Source organism: Muntiacus reevesi, chromosome 1 (assembly GCF_963930625.1).
Source record: "Muntiacus reevesi chromosome 1, mMunRee1.1, whole genome shotgun sequence".
NCBI classification, from domain to species: Eukaryota; Metazoa; Chordata; class Mammalia; order Artiodactyla; family Cervidae; genus Muntiacus; species Muntiacus reevesi.
The window spans coordinates 77,303,298-77,321,812 of NC_089249.1; the positions used below are offsets into that span (position 1 = coordinate 77,303,298).

An 18,515-nucleotide genomic window follows, 5' to 3' on the forward strand; every position below is an offset into this window, starting at 1 on the left:
TGATTGACTGCTTCGACCTCCTTGCTGTTCAAGGGACTCTCAAGAGTCTTCTCCAACACCTCAGTTCAAAAGCATCAATTCTTTGGCACTCAGCTTTCTTTATATGAGAATTAAATTTCGGTTATTTATAAGCCATTCAGTCTGTGGTACTTTTTTTTTTTTTGGTTTGTTTTTTGTTTGCTTATTGAAGTATAACTAACATTAGTTTCAGGTGTACAACATAGTGATTTGGTTTTTATTTTATTTTGTTTTGTTTGGCCATGCTGCATAGCTTGCAGGATCTTAGTTCCCGACCAGAGATGGAAACTGGGCGCTCGGCACTGAGATCGTGGAGTCCTAACCACTGGACCACCAGGGAATTCCCTAAATATTTTTATACAATACAAAATGATCACCACTATAATACTCTGTTATAGCATCCCAGACTGATTCAGATAGGGAGTTAACCATAGTGGGGCACCCGTGTCTAATGGGGGTCAGGAGACAATAGATACATTTCCCCTTTGCATTTTCTCTCAGTGGGTGGTTCTGAGATCCATTTCATAAGGCTCCTCAAAAGGTCCTGTGAGACAGCCTGAGTAGTGCTAAGGTAGCTAACTGAATGACACATCTTTATATCATCTTTCCCTTCTTCTCTCTTTCACTCAGCTTGTTTTGCATACCTTTTCTCTGGATCAAATTCCCAAATAAACTACCTGCATGAAAACGTTTGATTCTTGCTTTTGGGAGAAACTGGCTAAAACAATTGGTTCCAGACTAGAATGGGATTTTGGGACTGTATCATTCTTTAGTCAGATGGTGAAAAGGACTCCATTGCTGGTAATTCCTGGTGTATGATCGCATCAAGATGACTAAGATCCTCAGCTGTGGTGGATTGGGATGTGGTAAAAGGTGAAGTATTAGGCATTTGTGATAGCTATAACCCTTGGGATGGGGGCAATGGTAATTGCAAGGATTGGTTTGCTTTTAACTGTTTTGAAAGCCTTCAAAAACAGAAAATTAGAGGCTCAGGTCAACCAACTAACAACTCAAGGTATACCATGCAAGTCAGAGAGCCTCTAGGAAGAGTCTCATCTAAGCCGCAGGGCAGACAGTGAAAAAATTAGATATGGGGTATAACTGAGGGTAGCACAACTGCAAAGGAGACTGAGTGCATAGCATCAACAGGTCTCCTACGTCGGAGTCAGGACCCTGAAGGGAAAAGAGTAAGACTAAAAGACCCAGAAGGAGACATCTGGGGATGCATGAACCTGAGAATTCCGCAACTCCAGGTTGATCTGAACACTCCAGGTCAGAAGCAACCCTCGTCCCTTGCAGATTAGCACCATCATCAAATACTTAAAGGATAAAAGGATGGTAGTTTTGTTGATATTAAGTGATGGATACACAAGAGTTCATATATTATTCATTTGTCTGGCTCTTGCAGAAGCCAAGTAGAGGAGATGAGAATGAGTTACCACAAATTTAACCACATGGGAGCCCCAATCATAGCTGCCGCACTGACTGTGGTATCTTCAGCAGCCAGCTTCTAGCATCAATATGTGACTGCTGATCTGGAAAGTGTGTCCTCCATCCTCCTTGGTAAGGATGGGCAAAAGCAGGTGGCCTTTATAGCGGAAGGACAGCAGCACGTCATCTCCATCTCGCCACAAGATCAAATGAACTCTCCTGCTTTCTAACCAACAGTCTGCAGGAAATCCAATTGTCTTGACACTGCCCAACACGTGCCAGTCCACTGGATTGATGATGTACTACTTGGACTTGATCATGAAAGATGGTAAGTGGTTTAGTAAGACCGGAAGATTCAGGTTCCTGGCTGTACAGCTGTTAGCAAAATAATACCCTCTTGGGCCCTTGGAGTTTCTCCTTTCCTTTCATTGCTCCTACCCAGGACTGTAACGTGCAGCAAATCAATTCTCTGCCACCAAGGGCTTCGTAGCTAATAGATATTGCCTAATAATCATGAGGACCAAGTAGCCTCTATGCTCTGTTAGACCCCAAACAATGATGAAGAACTCTCTCTGACATATTCCTGGTGTCCACAAGACTACTTATCCATTCACAAATCTTAACTGAGGAATGCAGGTCTTGTTTCCAAGCACCTATCCCCATACCCTAGGTTAACTATAATATTATCCCAGGGGCCCCTCTGCTGTGTGGAGTACAGCTGTGAATGCTTCTGGATCATTGCTCACCCATTCCCAACCCCATGATTTAATCACAACTGATCCACTGATTATATATGGCGCTGCCGGCTTCATTTTTCAGTCTCAAGATGCCTTCTCAGTTTGGTGGGCACTTTTTATTCCCTCTGTCGTCCAACACTGACACATTGAAGAAACTTTAAGGGATCCAATAATCTGAGGCATGCCAGAATATCTCCTCTGTAATAAAGGACAAAGAGCTGCATTTTGTATCTCCTACCACTAAGAAGAGTAGTAACTGGCAGAACTCTTTAGATTTTGATGGCAGCCTATCCCACATATGGGAACTTTGCTCCACACCATTTATGAGGTGACTTGAAGGACTATTAGTTTTGAGTGGGGTTCAAAGCAAGAGAAAGAGCTATACAGCACATCCAGGCTATAACTGAAGCTATCCCATCTCTAAAGCCGCATCACACACACACACAAATGCAATGAATCCAAAGGTATTTACAGTGGATTAGAATATTGTAGAGAGTCTCTAGAAAACCCCCGTAGAACTGTTAACACAGACTCGAGGTTCTGGAGCAAAATTCTGCCAAATGTGAAAGAGAAAGACTTGTCATTTGCCAAATGGGTTATAAGGCGTGAGAACAGACCCAGCACTGACTATGGGACATGGAGACTATTCATCTAGAGCTGCTCATCTTGACTGGGCATTATCAGATCCCCTCAGTCATAAGATGGGGAGGGCACTGCAACAATCCACTGTACAATGGGGAAGTGCATATTTGGTATTAGGCCTGAGCAGATCCGAAAGACACTTGCTAATTACATCAAGTGGTGGTCCAGATTGTCTATGCCCTTTGCTCCAGGGCTTTTTCCCCCAACTCATATCTATGGCCTCACGGGAAACTTTCCAAGACAAACTGACAGAGGAACAAAAACTCAGGTCTGGTTTTGAATACATCCTGGATATTTGATATTAATGTACTTGATACATACTGAAATATTTACAGTGAAATTACATAATATATGCAACTTGTTTAAAATATCACGAGGAGGGGAAAGAATGGGACTGGTCATGGTTAAGGAAGGAGTGGCCATGGTTAAGCGTGAGTTAGGGATAGATCAGAGTTCATATACTGTTCTATTTACATAGGTGTACATTCTAAATTCTCTTTTTAAAAATTTTTATTTACATTTATTTTTTAGCTGCACTGGGTCTTTGGTGCTTTGTGCAGGTTTTCTCTAGTTGTGGTGAGCAGGGCTTCACTGCAGTGCTGGGGCTTCTCATTGCGGTGCTTTCTCTTGTTGCAGAGCACAGGTTCTAGGTGCTTGGGCTCAGTAGTTGAGGCTCTTGGGCTTAGTTGCTCTGCTGCATGTGGGATCTTCCCAGGTCAGGGATTGAACCATTGTCCCTTGCATTGGCAAGCGGATTCTTATCCACTGTGCCACCAGGGAAGTCCCCTAACTTCTTTGTCAGTCAAAGTTAAGAACAACTCAGTCTGGTCCAGAGATGGGTCGGTAGGATACCCTGCGGTTACCATGATACACTGGGCTGGTGCCGTCTCACAGCCTTACTCAGGGGTGGCCCTAAAGGACACCGTGCACAGAAATACATGGAGGGCCAGAGCCTTGAGCATCAGACCTAGCTCCTCACTTTATATGGCAGAAGTGGCCTGAGGTTGAGTATACACAGAGTTCTGGACAGTAGTGGTGAATGGCTTGGCTAGTTGATCAGGGGCCTGAAGGAGAAAGGCTTGGAAAATCAGAGACAAGGAAGTATGGGAAAGAAAACATTGATGGAAAAGAATTAGAGTGACTTTTATTTCCAGTAATCACATTATGTTCCTAATGGTGAAGCAAGGGTTACTTGGCTTTTTTTCTTTTTTTTACCATGTTTCACAGCATGTGGGATCTTGTGGGGTTTTTTTTAATGCTTATTATTTATTTTGGCTGTGCAGGGTCTTAGTTTTAGCACACTGGATCTTCCACCTTTGTTGCGGCTGAGACATTTGGATCCAGTTTCCTGAACAGGGATTGAACATGGACACCCTTCATTGGGAGCTTGGAGTTGTATCCATTGGACATCCAGGGAATTCCTGGGCTCTTTCATTCTTGAACATGTTTTCATCTAAGACTATCTTCGCTTTTCTAATCAAAGCTAAGGAGAGCAGAGTCTGAAAGTAGCTCTTCCTTCCATGCAAGTCTTAACCTTGTGGTCCCCAGAGCTCTCTTCTCTGCCTCTTCATTCCCTAGGTTAGCTCCTCCAGTTTTGTGGCTTTCAATACCATTAACACACTGATGTCCACAGAATTTTAATCTCCTCCCCACTGCATTCAAGTCATGCATCTGCCTTCCTGGTGGACATTTCTGCTTAAATATGTAACAGGCGTCACAAATTTAACACAGTCAAAACCTTTCTTCTGTATCCACCCCTTTTATTCCTTTTCCAGGCTTCTCCATTGCATAAATGACAACTCATCATTCCAAGTGTTCAGGTCAAAAGTCTAGCATCATCCTTGACTTCTCTTTCTCTCACACATCATAACTTCTATCACCAAATCCTGAAACCTATACCTTCAAAATATATTCCGACTCCAAACATTTTTCACCAGCTCTGTAGCTATGACCCTGTTCCAAGCCACCTTCACCTCTTGTCTAGATTATCAAATAGTCTCCTCCTCCTCCCTTCGCCTCTATCAATTTTCAACTCAGCAGCTACAGTCATTCTGTAAAACTATATTTCTGGGATTTCCTTGGTGGTCCAGTGGTTTAGAATCCGCCTTCCAATGCAGGAGTCCCAAGCTCAGTTCCACTAAGTTTCCACATATTGCGGGGCAGCTCCGTGGCAACTAAGCCATGAACGGCAACTAGAGAAGCCCACGTGCCGCAACTACTGCATCTAGAGCCCATGCTCAACAACAGAAGCCCTTGCAGCGCAACTTAGACCCAGCACATCCAAAAAAATAAAGGTATTTCTGATCACATGACTCTTCACAATCCTCCAATGGTTTCCCATTTCGCTCAGAGTAAAAACCAAAGTCCTGAAAATATCCTGCAATGCCCTACAGATCATCTGGGATTCTCATCCCTCTCTGATCTCTCCTCCTTCCACTCTTCCTTGCAGTGATGCCATTGCAGCCATTTGAACTATTTGTTCTCCCAGAATTCCAAGCACTCCTTATGCCTTTGCACTTTCTGTTCCCTTGGCCTGTAATGTGCTACTCCCATATGGCTCATTCCTTCTCTACCTTCCCATCTCTGCTCAAATGCTACTTTATCAGTAAGACTTCCCCTGCCTCTCACAATCTCTCCCTTTCCCCTGCCCTTCCCCCTGTTATACTACACCAAGGGTTTTCACACGCTGATTTCAGGACCCCTTTCCACCCTTAAAAATTGAGGACCCCAAACAGCTTTTGTATATATCTTTCAATATTTCAGTTCAGTTCAATTCAGTTGCTCAGTTGTGTCTGACTCTTTGCAACCCCATGAATCGCAGCATGCCAGGCCTCCCCGTCCATTACCAACTCCTGGAGTCTACTCAAATCCATGTCCATCGAGTGATGCCATCCAACCATCTCATTCTTTGTCGTCCCCTTCTCCTTCTGCCCCCAATCCCTCCCAGCATCAGGGTCTTTTCCAGTGAGTCAACTCTTCACATCAGGTGGCCAAAGGACTGGAGTTTCAGCTTCAGCATCAGTCCTTCCAATGAACACCCAGGACTGATCTCCTTTAGGATGGACTGGCTGGATCTCCTTGCAGTCCAAGGGACTCTCAAGAGTCTTCTCCAACACCACAGTTCAAAAGCATCAATTTTTCAGCACTCAGCTTTCTTCACAGTCCAACTCTCACATCCATACATTACCACTGGAAACACCATAGCCTTGACCAGATGAACCTTTGTTGGCAAAGTAATGTCTCTGCTTTTTAATATGGTATCTAGGTTAGTCATAACTTTCCTTCCAAGGAGTAAGCGTCTTTTAATTTCATGGCTGCAATCACCATCTGCAGTGATTTTGGACCCCCCAAAAATAAAGCCTGACACTATTTCCACTGTCTCCCATCTATTTCCCATGAAGTGATGGGACGAGATGCCATGATCTTAGTTTTCTGAATGTTAAGCTTTAAACCAACTTTTTTACTCTCCTCTTTCACTTTCATCAAGAGGCTTTTTAGTTCCTCTTCACTTTCTACCATAAGGGTGGTGTCATCTGCATATCTGAGGTTATTGATATTTCTCCCGGCAATCTTGATTCCAGCTTGTGCTTCTTCCAGCCCAGCGTTTCTCCTGATATACTCTGCATAGAAGTTGAATAAGCAGGGTGACAATATACAGCCTTGATGTATTCCTTTTCCTATTTGGAACCAGTCTGTTGTTCCATGTCTTACCTTGTTAAAAATTAGAACATTTTAAAATATTCATGTATTCATTTGAAAACAATAGCAACCTCATGTTAAATATTTTTAATATAGTATTCAAAACAAAATTAGTGAGAGCACTATTTACCTTTTTCAGTTCAGTTCAGTCGCTCCATTGTGTCCGACTCTTTGCAACCCCCATGACTGCAGCACGCCAGACCTCCCTGGCCATCAACTCCCAGAGCTTGCTTAAACTCATGTCCATTGAATCGGTGATGCCATTCAACCATCTCATCCTCTGTCATCCCCTTCTCCTTCTGCCTTCAATCTTTCCCAGCATCAGAGTCTTTCCCAATGAGTCAGTTCTTCGCATCAGGTGGCCAAAGTGTTGGAGTTTCAGCTTCAGCATCAGTCCTTCCAATGAAAACTCAGGATTGATTTCCTTTACAATTGACTGGCTTGATCTCCTTGCAGTCCATGGGGACTTTCAAGAGTCTTCTCCAGAACCACAGTTCAAAAGCATCACTTCATCGGTGCTCAGTTTTCTTTATGGACCAACTCTCCATACATACATGACCACTGGAAAAACCATAGCTTTGACTAGATGGACCTTTGTCGGCCAACTAATGTCTCTGCTTTTTATTATGCTGTCTAGGTTGCTCACAGCTTTTCTTCCAAGATGCATGCGTGTGTGTGTGAGTCACTCAGTCATGTCCAATTCTTTGCGAGTTCATGGGGGGTCACAACCAGGTCTCCCACATTGCAGGTGGATTCTTTACCAAAGGAGAAAGTGTCTTTTAATTTCATGGCAGCAGTCACCATCTGCAGTGATTTTGGAGCCCAAGAAAATAAAGTCTCACTGTTTCCACTGTTCTCCATCTATTTGCCATGAAGTGACGGAACCAGATGCCATGATCTTTTTACCTTTTTACCAATCTCTTTAATGTCTGGCTTAACAGAAGAGTAACTGGATTCTCATATCTGTATCCCATCTGTTGTGATCTCACATCCCTGTCGCTTCTGGAAAATCCCACTGTATACTCATGAGAGAATGAGAATGCAGGCTAATAATGTCTTAGTATTACTTACTACAAAAATTGTCTTGACCTCACAGATCCCCTAAAAGGGTTTTAGGAACACTCAAGAGTCTCTGGTCCCACTTGCAGAACTATATACTATATTTTAATAGTTCTTATTGTCATCCAACATAACTATCTATTTACTTGTTTTCTTACTGTCAGTCTCCCTGCACTAAAATGAAAACTACATGAGGTGGAGATTTTGTCTGTTCTGTCAACTGTTCTATCCCCAGCTCCAAAATCAATGCCTGCCACGTGAGAGGCACCAGTAAATGAGTGAATGAAGAAATGAAAACAAAGGAACAACTGTTAGTCATTTTTAGGATTATCTCATCATGAAGAATGCAGAAATGCTGTAAAACATCTCATTTTTTTTAACATCTCATTTTTAAAACAATTCCATTGATGAGTCTATCCTAAGTTTGAAGTACCTATCAAACAGATAAAACAATGAATCACCTATGATCTATTTTATTTCATCCATACCCCAGCCAAGGTTCTTTTGAGGCAAACCACAGACATCATCTGCATAAGTTTCTATGTATCTTCAAATATACTGATCTTCATTTTCAAAATTTTATTATGAAAATATTCAAACATACATAAAAGTTGACTTTTTTCCATGAAAATTCATAGATTACCACTACCTAAATTTTATAATAATATTTTATTCTATTTGTCACATAAATATCTATCCATCCTTCCATGTGTTTTTTTTGGATGCAGTTCAGAGTGAGTTGTAGACATCAGTATACTTCACCACTAAACCCTTCTGTATGGATATCATTAATTAGAGATTAATATTTGTTTAGTTTCTTTCCTGTTTTTTATTTAATTTTTAAATTTATTTGGCTGTACCGGGTCTTAGCTGCTTAGCTGCATGTAAAATCTTTAGTTGCAGCAAGGAACTCTTAATTGCGGCCTGCAGAATTTAGTTTCCTGAACAAGGAATGAACCTGTGGTTCCCTGCATTGAGAACTCAGTCTTAACCACTGGACCATCAGGGAAGTCCCTACAGTTTTACCTTTTAAAATTAAAATTTACATCCAATGAAATGCACAAATCTTAAGTGTATCATTTGATAAAATGCAAATGCATACACCTGTGTAACCCAAACCCTATATCAAAATATAGAGCCATCAAACAGAACGTTCCCTTTATCCCTTCCCAGTCAGTTCTTATTCCCACTCCATCCCCAGAGGCAGTTGCTGTTCTTAGGCTTTCTTCCATCCTATATTAATACTGCATGTTTTAGAGCCTCAAATAAACACAGTGGTACAATGCGTGCTCTTTTCTGCAAGATGTCTTTCCCTCAGTATAATGGAATGTTTTTGAGAATCATTCATGTTGTCGAACATATCAGTAGTGTGCTCCTTTTTATTGCTAAGTAGCACTCTATTGCTTGAATGTAACAGTTTATCCTGACCTCTCTGTCATTATGAAATGTCACTCTTTATCTCTAGCAGTATAATTTGTCTTGAAGTCCACATCATCTGATATTAATACAGCCCCTCTAGCTTTCCTCTGCTGTTAGCACGGTAGTTTTTTTTCTACCCATTTACTTTCACCAAAATGTATTTTTACAAGTAAAGTCTGCCTTATTCATACTGACTCCTGAGTTCTTCCAACACAATTCTTAAACAGTTTCTTTCTACCTGATACGATAAGATATTCTATGTTCATCTTGTATTTTTCCTGCCAGAGAACTGGAAATAGTCATTTCTCCAAAGAACTCTGCTTCTTTTAGTTGAAAAAAAGTGGCACTTAAAGGCTATATTCTGGGTGCTAGGGGTATTCATTGCTTCAGAGTTGATCAGTTTTGAGGCCTTTTCAGTGAATATGACTTTCTGAGAAAGGTGTAAGCTCAGTGTAGACTCACTTTATTGCATGTGGATGTCCAGTTGTTTTAACACTGTTTAGAAAACACTATCCTTCCTCCATTGGATTGTCTTTATTCCTTTGTCAAAGATCAATTGACTATGTGGGTCTATTTTTGTGTTTTCTCTTCTGTTCCACTGATTTGTCTTTCATCAATACCATACTTGATTAGTGTAGCTTTATATGAATTCTTGAAGACTTAATAAGTCTTCCTCATGCTCTCCTTCCTTCTCCTCCTCCTCCTTCAATATTGTACTGGCTATGCTAGGTCTTCTGCCTCTTCACATAAACTTCAGAGTCAGTTTGTCAGTATTGACAAAGTAATCTACTGGGATTTTGATTGGGATTGCATTGAATCTATAGATCAAGATGGGAAGAACCGACATCTTAACAAGACTGTCTTCCTTGAGACTTCTCTGACAGTCCAGTGGTTAAGAATCTGCACTTCCAATGCAGGGGATGTGAGTTCCATCCCTGGTCAGGGAACTAAGATTCCACATGCAAAAAAAAAAAAAAAAACAAACTCCCAAAACCCAAGATTGAGTCTTCCTATCCATGAAAATGGAATATCTTTTCATTAAGTGTGATTATAAATTTTTATTGAATATATTTGACAAATAACATTGTGTACTTTTAAGGTGTGTGTGATACGTTTTGTTATGTTACTTTTGATATCGTATGTTACTTTTGATATCTTTATATTTTGTACTATGATTGCTGTTGTAGTTATACTTACCATATTACATAATTATGGTACAATACTGTAGTCTACATTCATTATAGGGTACATCAAGATCACTATGGCTTATTTACTACTTATTGAAAGTTCATACCCTTAAACAACATCACTTTTTTATTCCTCCACCCCCATCCCCTGATAACTACCATTTTACTTTTTTTATTTATTTTTTTAGATCCCATAAATAAATGATATTATACAGTACTTGTCTTTCTCTGACTTATCTCACTTAGCATAATGTGCTTGAGGTCTATCCATGTTGTCACAAGTGGTAAGATAGCCTCCTTTCTTATGGCTGAATAATATTCCATTGTGTATACATACCACATCTTTTTTATCCCTTCATTCTCTGAAGGGCATTTAGGTTGCTTCCAATCTTGGTTACTGGGAACACTGCAATAAACATGGGAGTGCACTTCTCTCTTCAAAATACTGTTTTCACTTCCTTTGGGTATATACCCAGTAGTGGAACTGCTGGGTCACATGGCATATCTATTTTTAATTTTTTCAGGTATCTCTCTATTGCTTTCCATAGTCACTGGACCAATTTACATTTCCACCAACGGTATTTAAAGGTTCCTTTTTCACCCACATCCTCACCAACAACTGTTATCTTTTGTCTTCTTGATGCCAGTCTAATGGGAGCATAACTCTTAACATTTTAAGTGTGAATGGAGAGATCACTGGCTAAGGGAAGAGGGGACCCCATTCAGATCTTATTCAAAAATTCCATTTTAATGAAGATGATGAGATGATGAAACAAACGTACTTCCAGACGTAACATATCCTTCCTCTTTCCAAGCAGTTAGGTCAAAACTTATGTACACACACACACACACAAAAACTTATGCACAAATGTCAGAGCCTCTTTCTAAAATTACTTTCTCTTTTCTCCACAGATAATAGCTTAATCAAAATTTTTCAACGCCCAACCCCAATTTCTCAAGCTTCACTTCAGCCTTATTCCTGCTGTCTTCCTTTTTTTAACTTTATTTTTATTTGGAGGATAACTACAATATTGTGATGGTTTATGACATACATCTCTGCTCAGTCTTCCTTATTCATACAGAATAAAGAACTCTCTCTGGAAGCAGATTCAAGATGGCACTCACCTTCTCCTAAGTCATGCACTCATCTTCTCCTGCGAGACCATCAAAATTGCAACTAGCTGTTGAACAACCACTGACAGGAGGACACTGGAACCCAACAACAGCAAAAGACTAGGAATCCCCAGAGAATTTTACTTTGAAGGCCAGCAGGATTTGACTGCAGGACTTTCACAACTGTTAACTGGTTATACCCCAATACAAAATATTAATAAAAAGTTTTTTTTATTTTTTATTTTTTTGAACTGAATTTTTTATTAGAAAAAATGCCATATTTTATAGATCACCATTTATGAGAATCCTACCAAAGCACTCCAACAAACTGGCCTTGAAGAGAAACAGCACAATGACAGAAAACTCAAGATACTGTACCTTTGAGGAGCCCGCAGCCATGCTAACTGAAAATAAAAAGAAGTCTCTGAAAAACCATTCAAAGAGTTAAAGCCAATGTGAAATTCTCTTCTCAACCACTGCTTTCTCACTTTCTCATCTCTGTATTCAGGCCTAACTCTCTTTTCATCTTCTCCACATTCCACAGGAAAATAAGCTTCTGGAAAAAGGACCTAGTCTCAGTCTCAAGAATAATTTGCCAACACAGATGTATAAGAAAGCAGTGATCTAATGTGGTTCAAATGACTAAGCCAACCTCTGGTGTCCACTTCTCAAACACTGAAAACACATGGCTGGATTTGAACCTCCATTAATGCTAAATTGATTTCCCAACTTAGAAATTTCAGGATGCTGTAGCTTGGGGTTTCAAGCGCGAGACTAGTCCCTCTCTACAACATAGCTAAGATTCACCCATTGCCTGTCTTTATTTCTAAACCCTTTATCCAGACCCTGGCAGTTTTATAGGGGCCTCTCCACTTCCATCCTCCCTCCAGCCCAAAATGTTTTGGCCATTTTGTATCCTTTGCTACCTGAAAGCCTCCAGTGGCTTTCTGGTGCTTCAAATGAATCAGAGCTTCCAACAGTTGTTAGCAGAACAATTCCCCAGCAAAAGCTGTTCTGTTCTCAGCTGCTCCACATTCTGCTTCACATCACATTCTACATTCTGGGGGTAAAAAAACCTCTTCCCCTAATTTTTGATGACTTATTCCCCTACCTCTAGGTTTTTGTCCAAGCTTTCCAACTGACATGGAACTACCTTACTTCATCTGCCCAGGCCACCCAATGTAGCTCCTTCATCAAGTGCCACCACTTCCTCTGGCAAGATTCCATGCCTGATCCAGTATCCTACTAACCTCTATCTCTGCACTTCCATTCCCTCTTAGAGTACTGCTAAATTTTACAATGAAGTGTCTTTTCTGCCTTGCTAGATAGTAAACTCCCTCCCCACAATCTATCTCTTATGTAACATGCATTCCCAAGTGCCTAGTACAGTGCTTTGCACTCAGCGAGCACCTGTTACCAACTTGTAAACTAACCAACCCCATATAGAATACATAATCCCAGATTCCATCAACGGTTTACTGGGAAGACAGCAGGGAAAACATACACAATAACTTTGTTTCACAATTCATTTACTGAATTGGGGCAGGTGATTTAACAATAGATTGCGAGATAAGGCTGGGAGAGAAGAGTTCTTGCTTTCTTTCCCAGGAGCCAGTTGTGTCATGGATGCTTGTAAATTTTCCAAAATAGCCATCTGTTGTTGGGCAAGCTGGGTCTGAAGCTGGAGATTGGCATACATACATTCTAGGAGTCCTAGGCATTCTTTGGGCTTGTGATCAATGCCTGAAGGAAGAGCAATGGAGGTGCAAAGGGGACAAAAGAGATTTTATAATTGTACTGAGATGGGAAAGGTTCTAATAAGAACACCCCTCTAACCTTTCTGGGTACAACTCAACCTAGATGCAACTATGCTCAACTGTCGCCTTCTCTATGAAGCCTACCTGGCCAGCCTATTTGAAACCAATACACTGGAATTTATTACTCACTCCCTTGCTTCACGTTTCCCCTTAGTACTTACGATTATTTGGCGTAACTTGTAATTACTTATTTAATTGTTGGCTAATTCCCCCTTCTGGAATGTAAACTCCAGGAAGGCATAGATTTTTCTCTGAGTTGTTCACTAGTGTGTCCCTGGCATCTAGAAGGATACCTGTCATGTAAGTGTTCAACAGATATTTGATGAGTGAATGAAATGGTTTGAGATTGGGGCCTAACCTTCCTTTCAAGAGCTCAGGAGATGCCTGAGCCTTCTCTCTTACCTGACACAGTAAGGTCATCAGCACCGACTCGAAGTTCTTCTTGCATTCTAACTTCAACCAGTCTTGCTGCACCCATTTTTAATGTTTTTAACTATATTATACACATCCAGCTCTGCCAGTTAACCCTGGCAGTTATTTATACATTGTATATTCATTGGTCTTGACTTCTTTGCTAAACCCTGAGGTCCTCAAACTCAGGAGTTAGGACTGTCTAGTGCTCTGTTTGGCTTCCCACAGGTATGCTAAACATGCACTGATTCTCTGTGGGAGGATGAATAACTGAAATGCAAAGAAACTGAGCTAATAGTTACTACTCCCTTCCCTAGTCACTTTTTAACAACGCAATGAACGTCTTCAGTCCTGCCAGTCTAATAAAGGCATTAATAAGCAAAACAAACAAACAAATGAATTGGTAAAATCAGGAAGAAAATGAAATCAACAGAACTGAATAATCAACAAACTACCAGCGAAAAATCTAAAGGTGCCTGGACCCAGAGGTAGGCACCAAAATCAATAAAAGACAGTTCCAGCCACCTTGTCCATAACACTCTCCCTGCTGCTGAGTCTATTTGGGAAATCCACCTGCCTCCTTCCTTACCTGACGGCAACTTCGTTGGCAGGATTTTCAGGAAAGTGACTGGTGAGGAACTTGCTTGAAGGTTAATAAAGCTGGGGGAGGGTTTGGCTCGACAAAGAGGCACAGTATTATCCTCCTCTTTGGCTGGAACAAAATCAGAGGCAACTAAGTCAGAGTTCATTCCGACAAGGGACAGCCTAATTAGAACCCTGCATCTGGTCTATGAATGCAAGTGCTGAGGCCCTGGCCTGAATGTCTCCAAAGAAAGTTAAATAAGACAAAAAAAGAAACCACAGTGAGACTAAGGGAAACCAAGCAGAGATGGGATAAGCTAAAAATCTAACTTGCTTACATTTTACAAGTTCTTATTGATCTATGCTACATGCTGACTACTGCGCTGAATGCTAGGGCATAAACATGACCTAAGACATGGTTTCCTAGGTGTTTAATACCTAGTTAGGGAGACAAATCAGACACTGGTGAATAGCAACACAGGACATAAACAGTGAGTTTGACAGTCTCGGGTGAAAATAAGTCCTTTTATCTTTTAGTTATACTGAAATGTGATTAAACGTAAAAATGAATGTTTCTGAAAGGGCGGGGGAGAGGTATCAACATGAGTACAACAGACAAAGAAGACTCCAAGCAGGTGGAGGATATTTACTGGACCTTGAAAATAGGAAGCTTCAGATAAGTGGAAAAGATACTTCAAGTGGGAGAAAAAAAGATAGTATGAGCAAAGATAAGGATGCAAGAATATGGCTAGAATGATGAGAGAGCCCTAGGAAAGTGGCCAGAATTAGGGTGGGGAGAGTGGGAAAAGCAGGATGGGTCATGGAAGACCCTTTCCAATATAAATCTGAGACTCTCTCAGAAAATCATTGAGCCTTTTTAGAGTTAGAAAATATGATACAATTTTTAATCAATACATTAGGGTTAAAACGGGTTGAACATGGAAGTTCTTAGTGGGGAAAAATAGATTACCTTTGGCAAAAACAGTTAAGTTAGAAGGAAAATTTGATTTGTAGAAAGAAAATGATGAGTGTTATGAGACATATGTTGTTTCTGTCTACTGAGCCACCCTTCCTCTGAGAAGCTACTCGTTCCCCAGATTCTAGGTCATACATACATCAGACCCCTCTCCCTATTCCAACAGGAATGGACACATGACCCAATATAGGCCAATCATGGTATCCTGTCCCACTTGGCAACTGGGACTGATCCAAGGGGTAAGCACATGAGGCAAACTGGGCTAGTCATGCCTTGGGACTGATAGGTAGATTCTGTGTCCAAGCTTGCTTTCCTCAATTTGCTCGGCTGGGAAGATGTAAAGTTGGGGTCAATGAAAGTTAGTGAATTTGGCTAGCATGCTTTGAGAAGCAGGTATAAGCAAGAGATTAGAGAGAAGAGACAGTGTAAGAGAAAGACAGACAGATGGGCAGATAGCTACAGGCACTGAAACCCCAGTTCCAGTCCCTGTGGTCCTCGTCACTCTTCTTCATTCTTATTCTCCAGCTACCTCATCAACCCTCCCAACTGCACAAGCATCTGAATTTCCTTTTTCACTCAAGGAAATCTGAGTTTCAGTAATGTCATACTAACATAAATCACATTTTGGACATATTGGATCTGAGATGAGACAAGGCAGTCCAAACGCCTAAAAAACAGCCAAAGAGAGGGCACTGAGCTCAGGTGAAAGGTCAAACTTCCAGGTCAGACACAAAGAGGTGATGGAGGAGCTGCAAAAATACATTAGCTCTCCAAGGTCAAAATCTGGGAGAGAAACCTGGACCTTTGGGGAACTCCTCCTTCCCAAAGTTTGAAAGATGAAAAGGAAGTGGCAAAGTAGACATAGGAGGGCTTCTCTGGTGGTCCAGTGGTTGAGAATCCACCTGCCGAAGGGAGGGACATGGGCTGGACCCCTGGCCCAAGAGGATCCCACATTCCTCGAAGCTGCTAAGCCCGAGTGCCACAACTACTGAGCCCACGCTCTAGAGCCCAGGAGCTGCAACTACTGAAGCTTGGGCACCCTAGAGTCTGTGCTCCTCAACAAGGGAAGCCACTGCAATGAGAAGCCCTTGCACTGCAACTAGAGAGTAGCCCCCACTCACCACAATTAAAGAAAGCCTGTGTGCAGCAAGGAAGACCCAGCACGGCCAACATTAATAAATAAAAATTAAAAATTAAAAAGTCAAAAGAAGAGCAATGGATGGAAAGGCAGAATATCTGGCTCCATGAAAGAATTAAAGGAATCAAGACAGTGGAAGTCCATAGTTCACTGTCAAAATAAGATCAAAGAACATAGAAAACTTGAATTTACTCATTCATACATGTAACAGATAGCTTAGGGCTTCTGTGTATCAACCACTGAAGATGCTACAGTGCATTAAACAGACATGGTTGCTATTCTCAGGAAATGACAGTATTACACTGTAGACAGTGCATTTTCTACTGAACTGTAAGGTTTGAAGAGTACATTACACACAATCTATATTAAAATAACTATACTGATGACTAGACAGTGTATAATAGAGGATGAAATTGGGGAGCAGCAAAAGGAAGAACAGACAAAATATAGAAAGTGATTTATATACACTATCTTAAACATTTCTTATACTGACCCTATGAAGTAGGTAGCCTTATCTGCACTTTTTTGAGAAAATTTAAGTTAGGAAATTTGCTCAAGATTTTTCAATGAGGCAGTGCTGGAATTAAATCCAGGCCTACAGACTCCAAAGTCATGTTCTTTACCACTGCACAATATAATCTGTGAAAAGAACTAGCTCACTTATGTTCAAGTTAAGACAGTACAGACCTCTCAGATAATCTATCCCACCTACAGTTAAGTGAATAGGCTCTGGAGTCAGATGGTTTCAGGCACTTCCCTGGCCACTAGTGGGACTGTCCCACTCAGTTTGATTATCTGTTCACTCGAGCCAATAGTATGTCTTCTGTCCTAAGTATTAAGAGGAGACGAAAAGGAATAATAATATACTTTTCAACCTGTAATTACTGAGTATCTACTATTTAATAGACCTAGTTCTAGACACTAGGAATACAGGAACGTTCCATTTAGTGGGAAATGCAGAAAAAATACAAATACTTTCCGACTAAGTAATAGGAAAAAAACCATACATGCAACTAGCTTCATTTTCCCAAAAGCTGGACAATTAAGAAGGTCTGGTTTTAAGGGAGAGGAAGAAGGGCGTCTGACACACCTCTTCTGTTAGCAGGATGACTAGGAAGCTGCTCCATCTGAACACCCACAGGTGTGGCGTCTGGGGAAAAAAAATCCATAGTATCTCATGACCGACAACCCATCTTACTGTTTTACTATTAACAATTTCTTAAGTTCTCCCCAGTAGAGCTCAGGCTGTTCCAATTTGGAGAGGAAAAAGTGTGAAAGGATGTACTGTCTTAGTTTATGGCCAAATAGAAGTAACTGTTCTTGAATTGTTTTTGCTCTCACTGCCCTTCCTTTAGTTTGGGAAACAGCTATTTTCTTTTTTTCCGGACAAAACAGTACTTTAACCACGCCTAAACCTTTAGTCTCCTATGAATGGGCAAATATTCTGTGTTCTCTCGTTTTAATTTCTGCAATATCAGTCCTTTTCCTGTTCTGTAGGGTTAAAGCTCTTGCTCCCCAGCATCTCTAACGAACCTGCAGCTGAGGCGATGAGGAGGGCACGGGAGGGAACAGGCGTGGAGAAAGAAAATCTTGAGAGCACTATAGGAACACTTGAAAAAGTGTTTTGGATAGGACAACTCGGGGGGAAATGTAAGCCATCACCTCCTGGTACCGCTGACAGCCTCAGAATAAAGCATTTGCCTAAGAAGGGGAAAGTCCACGCACAGCAACGAGTCAGAGACAATAAACCACAATTCCCAGCGTGCCTGGAAGGGTAGTCACCGCTCAGCCCAGTCGGATTGGACTACAACTCCCATTTCACCCGGCATCAAACCGGCCAGGTCTTCTCTCAACCGCCGGTTTAAGTCCCGCCCCTCTATCACTCCCCGTTGCTAAGGCTGGAACGAAAGCGTGGAAACTGCCACGCCTTTCTTGACCTTCGCGGCCCGAGAGAAGCCTAGACGGCCAGAGTTTAATGACCTCACCTGTGGTGTTCATCGAAAGCCTCAACCCCAGCACCCACCCTTGTAGTTGATACACATGCGCAGTGGCGTGCCGGCCAACTGCCGGAGCCTCGGCGCTTGCGCTGAGGTTCGCGCCGCACGCGGCCGGGAGCGGCCACCCTATTGCGCAAGCGCCTGTGCCCTCGCATTGCTATCATCGTGCTTTCTCTATCTAACTTGCCCTGCGTTCTTACGCAGGGGGTGGGGCTAAGAATGTCAATTGGTGTGTTTTCGTGCCGGTCAGTGAGATGCATGCGGTGATTGGTGCTGACTCAGAGAGTAG

At 41.6% G+C, this 18,515-nt stretch overlaps 1 protein-coding gene across 2 annotated transcripts; it reads right to left on the minus strand.

Moving 5' to 3' along the window:
- Nucleotides 1-12,691: 12,691 nt before the first annotated feature.
- Nucleotides 12,692-18,494, minus strand: TSACC (TSSK6 activating cochaperone). Of its 2 annotated transcripts, XM_065902030.1 has the most exons (4): nt 18,215-18,494; nt 17,320-17,379; nt 14,123-14,245; nt 12,692-13,048 (listed from the first exon to the last, which is right to left on the minus strand). In XM_065902030.1, exons 1-4 carry the CDS (start codon nt 18,225-18,227, stop codon nt 12,831-12,833), a joined length of 414 nt encoding a protein of 137 aa, XP_065758102.1. In that variant the 5' UTR covers nt 18,228-18,494; the 3' UTR covers nt 12,692-12,830. The 2 variants fall into 2 exon arrangements, with proteins under 2 accessions (XP_065758102.1, XP_065758110.1); XM_065902038.1 differs by lacking the exon at nt 17,320-17,379 and having other exon boundaries at nt 12,693-13,048; nt 18,215-18,492.
- Between the last annotated feature and the right edge of the window lie 21 nt (nt 18,495-18,515).